This window comes from Sprattus sprattus (assembly GCF_963457725.1).
Source record: "Sprattus sprattus genome assembly, chromosome: 10".
In the NCBI taxonomy this organism is placed as follows: Eukaryota; Metazoa; Chordata; class Actinopteri; order Clupeiformes; family Clupeidae; genus Sprattus; species Sprattus sprattus.
In genome coordinates this window covers 8,296,946-8,309,445 of record NC_137908.1, presented here as the reverse complement: position 1 = coordinate 8,309,445, position 12,500 = coordinate 8,296,946, and the positions used below count along the sequence as shown (strand labels likewise).

Below are 12,500 nucleotides of genomic sequence, written 5' to 3'. Positions count from 1 at the left end.
AGACACAACCCAGTGCACACAACAGCATGTACGCACACAGACACACACACACACACACACCCCCACACACAAACACAAACGCACAAACCCCTACATGAAGTGCCAAAGAAAACAAACCTTGGGCCGTGTGGCTGTTGTATTCGACATGTCCTCAACTGTCGTCCTCTTCCCAAATAAACACTCCCTCTACCTCCCAGCATTACAATACAAGCGCATCAGGAGGAGCCAGATGCAACACAATTAGGGAGTAAAGGCTTATAAATTCGAGCGTGATTATTATGCCAGAGTGTTTCCCATGATGTTCCTTCAGTGCTGCACAGCACCGGCAACAATGAACACTTGAGAAAAGCTTTTTCTTCAAGGGAACGAGAGAGAGAGAGAGAGAGAGAGAAAAAAAAGAAAGCTACAATGCTCGATGAATCTCCCTTTCAAAGGCTTCAATGTAAAGGCTTAAGACTATGGGGGTAGGTGATGGTGTGTGTGTGTGTGCCTGGCACATCCATTATTCATACAGAGAGAGAGAGCGAGAGAGACAGGGAGGGGAAGAGAGAGAGAAAGAGGGGAAGAGAGAGAGAGGGAGGGGGAGATGGAGTGAGGGAGACAGACAGACAGAGAGGAGCAAATATAGAGCTAATTGACATAATCAAAACTGGAGTGGCTGCCATTCAGCTTGCGGTGCTGCTGTGAGAGTGGGCGAGCGAGCGAGCGAGGGAAGAAGCCTCATTGTCATGGTGAGCAGAGAGGAGGCTTGGCTCGGGGCCAGACCAAACTTGTCGAGGGGGGAGCGGAGGGTGCAATTTTCTGCAAGCATTCGCGTAACCAAGTACCATAAAAACGACATGTGCAAAACAGCTATTGCCAAACGACTGAGAGCACAAGCTGACTGTAGCCCCACCAGTGGCCCCAGAAGCTGTCTGTCTGTCTGTCTGTCTGCCTGCCTGCCTGCCTGCCTGCCTGCCTGCCTGTCTGTCTGTCTGCCTGCCAGCCTTCCTGCCTGCCTGTCTCTCTGTGTGTGTGCCTGTCTGCCTGCCTGTCTCTCTGTGTGTGCGCCTGTCTGTCTGTCTCTCTGTGTGCCTGCCTGTCTGCCTGCCTGCCTGTCTGTCTGTCTGTCTGCCTGTCTGTCCGTCTGTCTGTTTGTGTCAGAGAACACTTGTTGTTTTGCGTAGCCCAACATGCAAGCACCACAACACACATTCAAGGGCATTATGCAAAGGAGTCTGTTGCAACAACCAAGATCCAAGCAGCATGCACTGGAAATGGGGGAACAGATGCTCTAGCCCCAGTTAGGATTCACTATCCGCTACACACAGATGTCTTCCCTTTTTGAAACTCTTTTGCTGTTTTTTTTGTGTTCCTCAGAGCTCCTTTCTGAACCACACATATCCGATAACATCAGCCTAAGGATGTCAGCTAGAGCAGAGACAAGATGGAGGTTTGTGTTAATATGTCAAACTCTGGAAAAAGAGATACGGTATTCTCAAAATCACACGCATGTAAGTTCCCTGTAGAGGGGGAGACCCTTCAAGGTCATTTCTGACTACGATCTCAGTTCCAAGAACAATATCAGGGTCATCTGCAGGAAAGCTTACCACTGACTGCGAAATCTCACAAATACATAAAATGATCTCCACTGCCCAAAGTGGAAAGCTTTCTAGCGACAGTGCATATCCACATCAGACTCCAACATTGAGGCAAAAAACCCACAAATGCCAACGTCTGTCGTAGCAAGCCTCTTAAAGTGTCAGGAAGTAAGGTTTACCCACTGCACAGCACTGTATCCACTGGCTACCGCTAGACTTACAGTGCATGACAATCCAAAAAACTAGCCATTTGTGGTCATGACTATTTACTTCAACAGTTGTCTAAGCCTACGGCGTCTAGCACACTGCCTGCATTGCGTGTGCGTGTGCGTGGCGGCTTCCTTACCTGTTGATTTTCATTTCGCGTCCGTGTGAACAGGTCAGAGCACGCACAGTGCCTGTGTGAGACGCAGATCTCAGGCGCATCTCAAACCGAGCTGCAGCCACACTTTATCTAATGTCCCGGCATGGAGCCTATTTTTCACTCAGGTAAGCAGTTCCCACCAAAGACAGACCGTAAAAGAGACAAATATATAGACAGTCTGGCAGAAGCGGCACAGCATCAGATGCGTCGGCAGTGTAAACACAACACACACACGAGACAGAGCCGCAGCAGTCACGCAACGCAGCAGTCGTGCATATGCGACGCAGGCAGTGTGCATCAGGCCTTACGGTCAGACCACTCTAAGCGCTTTCTCTTTCTGTTCAGGTCACTCTGGGGACCACCAGCTGGCTCCTCTTGTAAAGTTGTGCTTAGGTGTGGAGGGAGCAGCATTTAGGCTCATTGCCGAGGTCCCAGAGTGGATTTTCACAGCCCTTAATTAAAACAGCTTAGATATGCTCATTTAATATAGTGTTAACCCATAGCCCTTTACAATTAAGCTAGTTATAACTATTCATGGTTATGAGCTGATCATCAATGGCGGAAGGGCTAACCCTTATGATGTATGAATGAATGGAGGAGAAGTCCCCCCTCCAACCTTGCCCTTCTCGAAGATGGGAATCTTGTGGCTCGCATTCCCACTTATGCTGTGGGGTGGGATATTGCCGTCATTGTTTCTAGGTAATGAGGGGGAGAATGACGGACTGATTTTGCCGGATCTACTGCGTCGGCTCCTATTCCCACGTGAAGCCAATATGGCATACTAACGTCAAAATGACGGCTTTTGAATGTAAGTGGGAATGGGCAATCTGTCACGGCTGTCTTACGGCTATCTGTCTTAGCTTGACTGTTCTCTCCCTTGTACGTCGCTTTGGACAAAAGCGTCTGCTAAATGACTAGGTGTAAATGACGAAATGTATATCCTGTTAACAGGAGAAACATGGAAAAACAGGCACCTATACGCCTCTGACCTGACACACTGTTTCCCTCTGTGCTTGCCTTGACTCAGCAGAAAGAAGAAGGGGGGGGGGGGGGGGTGAGAGAGAGAAAGTGTGGTTGTGCTGGTCTGTCTATCCCTCGCAGGCAGGCCATGGAACTGAGCCAGCGGGGGGGTCCAGCAAAGACAGTGAGAGAGAGAGAGAGAGAAAGAAAGAAAGAAAGAAAGAGAGAGAGAGAGAGAGAAAAAAAAGACGCAGGGAGGGAGGAAGACCCGTCTCCTGCAGACTTCCTGTGGCACAGTGCTTCCAGGCTTCTCTACATCCTGTGGCGCAGCACTCCTGGGCTCTCCTGCAGCGGTGGCAGCAGAGCCACTTCAAAAGCCTCTCCTACCCCCTCCCCCTCGTGGGAAGTCATTATTGAGTTAGCATTGTAGAGGCGTACTTGTTTCCCTCTCTACTTCTCTCTCTCCCCCCCTACTGTCTCCCTTATCCTCCTTTCCTCGGTCTTATGCTCACACACACACACACACACACACACACAGTCACTCAGCCTCCCTCTGTGTTGTATTCACACACTAGCGCACGCACAGTCTCTCTCTCTTTCCGTCTCTCAATCTCTTCCTCCCTCCCTGCGTCTTTTACTCACACTCTCTTTCCTGTGTTCTCTCTCTCTCTCCTGTGTTCTCTCTCTCTCTCCTGTGTTCTCTCTCTCTCTCTCTCTCTCTCTCTCTCTCTCTCTCTCTCTCTCTCTCTCTCTCTCTCTCTCTCTCTCTCTCTCTCTCTCTCTCTCTCTCTCTCTCTCTCTCTCTCTCAGCCCTCCCTGCGGTGGGAGAGTAGGGGCTTGTGGTGAAAACAAAGGCTCCTTCAGGGGGCCAGGGATAATGTCGTACACAATCCAGTCATTACCGCGCCACTGTTGTGGCTTGACTTAATTAAGTGAGGAGGGGCAGCTTTCAAGATCTTGCCGTGGAAGCGAGAGAGAGAAAAAAGAAAAAAAAGGAGAAGAAAAACGTCTGTGGTGACAAAGAGGCACTGGAGACGGCGGCAGTGTTCAATGCACGCTGGAAAACCTTGGATGTCTGGAGAGCGGGCCACGTTTCGCTCGGGCTAATGACTCATCCCAAATCGCTCTGGGATGAAAGAGGAGTTGGAGACGGGCTGGGGGGAGAGGCGGAGGGTAAACAAACTAAACGCACAGCCGCCTCGTTTATCTCGCGCGTCAGTCTGATGCGGATTGATGGGTTCTTCCTGCCACGAATATGTATCTTTTTAATCTCTCGGATGTTAATCTAAAGCATTGGCATGGAAGATTTTTTTAAAAGCGTGTATGTGTGTGAGTGATCGTGCGATAACGGTGAGAGTTTGTGTGCGAGTGTGTGCGAGTGTGGGTGTTTGTGTGTGAGTGTGAGTGCGCGTGCGTGTGTGTGTGTGTGTGTGCGCGTGTGTGTGCGATTGTGTGTGTGCGTGTGTGTGTGTGTGTGCGTGTGTGTGTGCGCGCGTATGCATGCGTGTTTGTGTGTCTCTGGGAAGTGAGAGCAGGGACCTCATGCTGGGTGTAAATATGTTCTACCAATCCTGGAGAGCTGAAAGTCGAGTATCGCTTTTCACTGAGCAGCGGGACACTTCAAATCTCCTGTCGGCACGGCAGACGGAAATCAACAACTGCCGAAACAGCCCCTAAGCTCCGAGGAGTGGCAACAAGTACCTACTAACAGTGTCTGACAGCAAACCACGGCAGCGTTAAACTACCGCCTACAGTTCCACTGGCTACAGGTACGGATAAAAGAGGATCTCTGACACATTAGCGAGAAGTAGGCCAGCTCACAATAAACGTAAACAAACAGCTCAAAGTATCCTCAGCTGGAGAATCGTCAGATACAGCGCAAAACCTCCTGAAACAAACTCGCTGTAGCAACCATTTTCCACGCACGTTCCCATTCTTTTTAATCTAACAAGTGGACACGATACTGACAACTGACTACCCTCAACTATTACACCAAGTTGTGAGGGTACACCAAAAAAATCTGTAAATTACGTTAACCCATAATAGGTTTAATATGATTTGTTCACAAAGTCAGACTCATTCAAACAAGGCTTCAGAACTTCTGGAATGTGTAGCCAACCATATGCCATGGAGCAGGATGTATGCTTAGGCAACATCACCCACCACCAATCAGATGTTTCCAATCTGTTTCAAATTAATGACATTATACTTCTACTTTTGGTAAAATATTAATAGTATTTCCTCTTGTCTTTGATAAAAAAAAAAGCAACACAAAGTTAAAACTAAAACAACGGGTGAGCTCTTTCATAAAAGGGAAGTTCTAAAGTAGTAGGAATCCCATTTTCTCTAAAAAATAAAAGAAACAATCTCTTGTGAGCATGAAGAAGAAAAGAACAAACGAGGGAGAGGAAAGGAGGAGACCAGATGTCTGAGGAAATGTGGTAAAGCGACCCAGCCAAACCATAGCAGAGAGGAAAAGAGAAAAAAAAACTCAACAGGTGATTTAACTTAAAGCATCATTTCAGAGCGACATCTGAGACATATTTATAGAAAGAGGGCTCATCTAACGATACACCTGCACACTTTCGCGGCTGGCTGGATGGCTGGCTTTCCCATCGTGGCCCGGCAAGAGTCTCTTAAAAGTGCTCCCCGGCGCGGCTCTGCCCTTTCCCACCGATCGGCTGGCCCGGTGATTTAACGCTACGTGACAACACTCAAGTCCACTCCCAGGACTGCTGGCCACAGGGCTTTGTGGAACCTCTGACCCCGGCCAGCCCCTCAGCACACTTGTCTGAGCCCCCCCCTCCCCCTCCTCCTCCTCCTCCTCCTCCGCCCAACCTCCTCCCCTGTTCCTACAGGCAGACCCCCCACGGAGAGCCAAGGTCCCCAGAGGCCAACGCCTCACTGAGCTTTTCTGAAGGGAGAAGCAGACAATGTACTGCCTCTGAGGACCAGGGCTGAGCAGAGCTCTCCTCCTCCTCCTCCTCCTCCTCCTCCTCTCCCCCCAATCTAATTCCGTCCTTCCATATGTCTGTCTGTCTGTCTGTCTGTCCACCCCCCTTGCTCTGGGCGCAGCACACAACACAGGTTGCCATAGCGCTGTCCAGGAATCCAATTGACCCAATTAGTGATTTGTCTGTTGACAACGGCGGACGCCTGGAGAGGCAGCGGAGAGGAGGGATGGGGGGATGTGGGGCAATGTTTCTGCCTGCGCTCCTTTTAGACGAGGGGCCGCCCCCCGTGACAGCGAACCCCTCTTATCTGATCCGTTGTGCCGACTGAGGAGGATTGTACACTGGAGCCCCTCCAAGCTTTTTAACCGGAGAGATTGGGTAAAGCAAAGAAACGATGTGCGAGGATGACTCACAGTGTTTTTTTTTTCCTGGCGAATGCTGCTTAAGCTTGGCTTCTGCCGTGTTCCCCCAAACAAACAACAACAAAAGAGGCCTCACACTGCAATAAATAACACAGTGACAGTTCATCTGGACCATCCAGGCCTGTCCATAATGGCTAACAGATTTCGGCCCTGCGCAAGGACTTCAAACAGAGAGGGGAGCTTTCCAACTTGAAAGCACACAAAACGTTCTTCAGTCCTCTTCAGTGACAGTAAAGGCTCTATGCTTGGATATTCTCAATGTGATGGTTTAATGCTTGGATGTTCTCAATGTGATGGTTTAATGCTTGGATGTTCTCAAATGTAAAGGTTCTATGCTTGGATGTTCTCAATGTGATGGTTTAATGCTTGGATGTTCTTAATGTAAAGGTTCTATGCTTGAAAGTTCTCAATGTGATGGTTTAATGCTTAGATATTCTCAATGTGATGGTTTAATGCTTGGATGTTCTCAATGTGATGGTTAAATGCTTGGATATACTCAATGTATATGTTCTATGCTGGGATGTTTTCAATGTAATGGTTAAATGCTTGGATATTCTCAATGTATATGTTCTATGCTGGGATGTTTTCAATGTAAAGGTGCTATGCTAAATCTTCTCAATGAAATGGTTTAATGCTTGGATGTTCTCAATGTGATGGTTTAATGCTTGGATGTTCTCAATGTGATGGTTTAATGCTCGGATGTTCTCAATGTGATGGTTTAATGCTTGGATGTTCTCAATGTGATGGTTTAATGCTCGGATGTTCTCAATGTGATGGTTTAATGCTTGGATGTTCTCAATGTGATGGTTTAATGCTTGGATGTTCTCAATGTGATGGTTTAATGCTTGGATGTTCTCAAATGTAAAGGTTCTATGCTTGGATGTTCTTAATGTGATGGTTTAATGCTTGAATGATCTCAATGTAAAGGCTCTATGCTTGGATGTTCTCAATGTGATGGTTTAATGCTTGGATGTTCTCAATGTGATGGTTTAATGCTTGGATGTTCTCAATGTGATGGTTTAATGCTCGGATGTTCTCAATGTAATGGTTTAATGCTTGGATGTTCTCAATGTGATGGTTTAATGCTTGGATGTTCTCAATGTGATGGTTTAATGCTTGGATGTTCTCATTTGTTCTCCCAAAGGGCCAGAAGATTCCACCCCAGGTGTGGCACTTGACTCGTCATGAAAAACACTGGTGCGACGTCGGGAAATATCTAACAGAATTTTTGTTCCTCAAAATCCATCATTAACAGGCAGTTTGTCAGTTAATATTCACTGCAAAAGCCCACTGACACAGAAACCAGACGCTGCCTGCAATGCCAGAGTTGCTTGGTGAGCCCCTGTTAACCCACTCTGGAAGTTACTGGCTGGTAAACCTGTGACTGTTCACATGCCAAGACAGGAGTGCAGATGAGTGCCCCAGGTGTGTGTGGTGTGGGAGGCAGCAGAGCTGAGGAGGGCCCAAGGTGTGTGTGTGTGCGGTGGGAGGCACAACAGCTGAGTGCTCAACCCCTATCCAGAGTTCGTTGGCCCCTTGCTCACTCCTGACAGAAAAAAAAGAAAGAAAGAAAGAGAGAGAGAGAGAGCGAGAGAGAGATCTGGCTGCCCGCCTCGGCACTAAAGGTAGAGGAGCCAGGGAGTTTGACCATGCCGAGGTTTAAATCACGGCTGACATCTTTACTGCGCTGTAAATTTGAGTCCAGCATCCCCCCGCCAGTCAGGAGGACTTCAAGAAACAGCAAAGCGCTCGGATAGTGTAAATCACCACAGAGGGGCCAACATCCGCTCATTTCCTTGTCGTTCTCCGCGTCTTTCGATTGTGCGCTCCCCTGCTGACTCAAGAGACTGTCGCAGGGTTCGAACTTGAGAACAGATTAAAATCTCATCCCGGGAAAGGAACTGCACTGAGACGGCACACTTTGGCAGAGCGGGACAGAGACTGTGAGCGGAAGAGAGAGAGAGAGAGAGAGAAAGAGAGAGAGAGAGATCGAGAGTGGGAGACAGAGAGATTGTTCATGGGGGAATATCTAGCGGAGACCAAAACAACGCTAAAACGGACTGTCATCAGATCCGTCAGAGGCAGAGAGGCCGCCGCCGTCACAACAAACCACATGTGATAACAGCGCCTTGTCTTGACAAAGCAGAGCCAGAGGGATTTGATCAAAGGGCTTCCACATGAAAGCACACTTTCCATCTGCCACTTTGCATGATAAGTGGGGTTGGATGTTAAAGGAAAAATAAATAAATAAATAAATAAAATAAATAAATAAATAACTGCCTTCACTGGAGAGGAGGCTCATCCACTGTTCTTTTTTCTCTGTCTGTGTGAAGAATTCCCACCTTGAGAGACTGGAAATCAATTCGCAGCAAGCCACCAAAGAAAGAAGCGCGCGTGTGGAAAGGGGGCGAGAGATGACGCCTACGCCACCAGCGACTCTTTGCCTCAGGGCAGCGGGGCGGGGGGGGGGGCACCGCTGATCCAGATCTCTTTGAGATCTCCGCTCATTTTCTCCACAGATAAGAGGCTGGAGAGATGTGAAGAGGTAGTGTGGGGGGGCGGGGTGGTAAGAGCCCTGGTGCGTTGACTGATGGAGCGCACAGAGCAGAGGAGGAACGCGGCCACTCAGGTGCAGGTCAATGCAGTCGGCACGGAGGACAGCGGGGTGGGGAGAGAGAGGTGGAGAGAGAGAGGTGGAGAGAGAGAGCTGGAGAGATAGAGGTAGGGAGAGAGATGGAGAGAGAGAGGTAGGGAGAGAGGTAGGGAGAGAGGTAGAGAGAGGTGGAGAGAGAGAGCTGGAGAGAGAGAGGTAGGGAGAGAGGTAGGGAGAGAGGTGGAAAGAGAGAGCTGGAGAGAGAGAGGTGGAGAGAGATGGAGAGAGAGAGAGGTGGGGAGGGAGAGCTGGAGTGAGAGGTGGAGAGAGAGGTGGAGAGATAGAGGTAGGGAGAGAGGTAGGGAGAGAGGTGGAGAGAGGTGGAGAGGGAGGTGGGGAGCGAGGTAGAGTGAGAGGTGGGGAGCGAGGTAGAGAGAGAGGTGGGGAGAGAGGTGGAGAGATAGAGGTAGGGAGAGAGGTAGAGAGAGGTGGAGAGAGAGAGCTGGAGAGAGAGAGGTGGAGAGAGATGGGGAGAGAGAGGTGGGGAGGGAGGTTGGATCGGGCGTGTCAGGTCAGGTGAAGCTGACATTTAGCTCTGAGGCCCGGCGGGAGGTGGACGTGGGCCACTCGACCCCAAACGCCCTTCCAGCGTTTCATCTCCTCGCTGTGCCCAGGGTGTGACTGATTGAGTTTTCCAGCGCATTGACAGTGGAGCTCTAGCGTACACTGTGCAGTGGAAGACTAGACTTCTCTCTGTCTGCTCTCTCTCTCTGTCTGCTCTCTCTCTCTCTCTTTATCTGTCTGCTCTCTCTCTCTCTCTCTTTCTTTCTCTCTCTCTCTCTCTCTCTCTCTCTCTCTCTCTCTGTCTGCTCTCTCTCTTTATCTGTCTGATCTCTTCCTCTCCACCTCTCTCACCGTCTCTTTTGCTTTCTCTGCCTCTCACTGTCTCTCTCTCTCTCTCTCTCTCACCATCTCTCTCTCTCTCTCTCTGTCTGTCTCTTCATCTGTCTGATCTCTCCCTCTCTCCCTCTCTACCTCTCTCACCGTCTCTCACTCTCTCTCTCTCTCTCTCTCAATATCTACCTTTATCTCTACCTCTCTCCGTCTCTCTGTCTATCTGCTCTCTCTCCTTATTTTCTCTGCCTTTCCTTCCCTCTGTTGTTCTCCACCCCTTCTCCCTCTCTCTCTCTTCTCGCTCCCTTTCTCTGCCACAGGCAAATGGACACACTCTAACTCAGAGCTTGGCCATTGATTTTTACACATCTATTATTAATTGGCTGTCGAGGCTTTTTCTTTTGCCAAAAAAAAAAGAAAGAAAGAAAAAAAGAATTGTGAATAAGGGGGCAAAACTGAAGAAAAAGAAAGAGGGGGAAAAAAAATCCAATGGAATCCCTGCAGATCCTTTATCTGGGCACTACAACATTAAGGTCTGCAACATCAGGGGTACGTTTTTCTACTAGAATTATTCACAGCCTCCTCCCCCCCCTCATGCCATTCCTAAATAAATAAAAGCTTACACACACTCGAAATATAAACACAAAACTCCAAAGGAAGAAAGTGTTTTTAGGGTGTAACTTTGATGATGAACACATAACTTGGCAGAATCCCAGTAGAATCCCAGCTCAGTACCTAATGATTTGCTCGCTACACTTGCACCGTGAAACGGGCAAGTAATTATAAAACATTCACCCTGTTGGAGAACGAGATCCAACTATCATAACCAGATTAGCCATTGTAGTGTCACAGTCTGGATGGGGTATGGGGAACATCGAGCAGAAGAACTTCGGTTCCTTTTTATGCCGTGCTGGATCACACATGTTACTGACAAGGGTCGAAGGATGTGCTTTGTTTTGGTGGCTGATGAAGTGGCACTTCAAACGTGCGAACAGTGAATCGTAACGTGTGTGCGAGTTCACAAATCAAAGACGGAAGAGGTCACAGTCCCCCTGTTCCTTTCACGCATGTAATGCAATGGCCACTGACAACTATGGCCTGAAAAGCCATCCAAATGATATTCTATATATATATATAGATAGATAGAGAGATATAATAAATAAAAACACAACTCTGCCATGCCAAGCTTGTTCTGATTTAGAGCAAACTGATGTGATCCAAGTGAGTGGGAATATATTCTGGACTTACTTGACTTTCTGAATCCACACACAGTAGTCTGTGACGTAAAGGTCATTGAGGATGTAAGCGGGGTCGTTCTGTCTGAAGATCTTGTGGATATCCAGCAGGCATTTCAGGACACAGGCCTTGCCTAAAAGAAAAAAAAGAAAAACAAGGGGAAAAGAAAAACAATGTTTGTTGTGTCTTTCGCTTGAGTCTTTCACGGCACATTCATGAACAGAAAGCTCAGCGTTGTTGTTCTGGCTGCAGTAAAAGCACAGGTCATGAGAGACCATTTCTCCCCTTACGGCATGAGGAGAGCAAATGAGCTTAAAGCTGACCACAGGCAGGGGTGGTGGTGGTGGTGGGGTTGTGGTGAGGGGTGGGGGGGGGGGGGGGGGTCATCTGGAGGGGAACTCGTTCTGGCAGTAAATGGCCAGAAGGCACCGAGAGCCTCTGGCCAGCTGGCCCAGAGGAAACGCCAGTGCTGTAATCTCCCTTGATCCCCCCCCCCCCTGCCCCCTCCCCCCTCCCCCCTCTTCAGACCGCAGCAGATGAGCAGGCAGCCAGCGAGGTTAGCATCTCGTCAGGGGAAATGTTTGAGGCTGGAGAGAGCTACACATATGTAACGCAGTCATGGCTGACTGGACAAACAGATCGAAAAAACAGAGAACTGTAGAAGCCTTCCTTACATCGACGACCGCAAGCATGGTGTTGTGCAACTGGCACGTGTGGAAGGGAAACACAGACACCCCCTGCAAACACCGACGCTCTCAACAAGTTGGTGCAGTTGCTACAACGGTGCACACTGGCACGGCCACAAGTGAAAGACGCAGTCTGCAAAGGCTTGCACCCAGTGGTAAGGCGAAGCCCCTGCAGGGGAGGAAGGAACAGGGGTGTGTGCGTGTGCGCGTGTGTGTGCGTGTGCGTGTGCGTGTGCGTGTGCGTGTGCGTGTGCGTGTGCGTGTGCGTGTGCGTGTGCGTGTGCGTGTGTGTGTGTGTGTGTGTGTGTGTGTGTGTGTGTGTGTGCGTGTGTGCGTGTGTGCGTGTGTGTGTGTGTGTGTGTGTGCACGCGCTAGAGCGAGCAGGCAGGCAGGCCTCAGGCGACCGGTCGCGAGGCCTGATGTTTGTTGACACATGCCACCTCTCCCAAATAAGGTGTCAGAAAATTGGCCCCCTGGTGTGGGCGGGCGGTGGGGCCTCCAGGGCCCAACTGTGAGCCCAGAGGCCCCAGAGGCCCAGAGCAGAGCAGCAGAGCAGCAGAGCTCAGGAGTCCTCTCTCCTCTCTCCCCCCCCCCCCCTCCATGCCTCTCCTCCAGCCACAGCGCTGGCTGGCAGTGCGCAGAGACATTCCAGCCTATTCAAAACAAACACGGCACTCGCGCTGAGGAAAGCCTTACACAAACATTTGGTTCCCATTTAAGCAGGGGGTTGTTCAGGAGAGAGAGAGAAAGGGAGAGAGAAAGGGAGGGGGGGGGAAAGAAAAAAAAGAGAGTGAGAAAGCCTTCAACTAAA

General features: G+C 49.5%; 1 protein-coding gene across 1 annotated transcript in view; it reads right to left on the bottom strand.

Annotated features, from left to right (window-relative positions):
- Positions 1 to 12,500, bottom strand: part of shq1 (SHQ1, H/ACA ribonucleoprotein assembly factor) — a 35,949-nt gene that overhangs the window by 1,742 nt on the left and 21,707 nt on the right. The window contains 1 exon segment of the mRNA XM_080845691.1: positions 11,016 to 11,136. Within this exon segment, the coding sequence (XP_080701817.1) occupies positions 11,016 to 11,136 (121 nt within the window).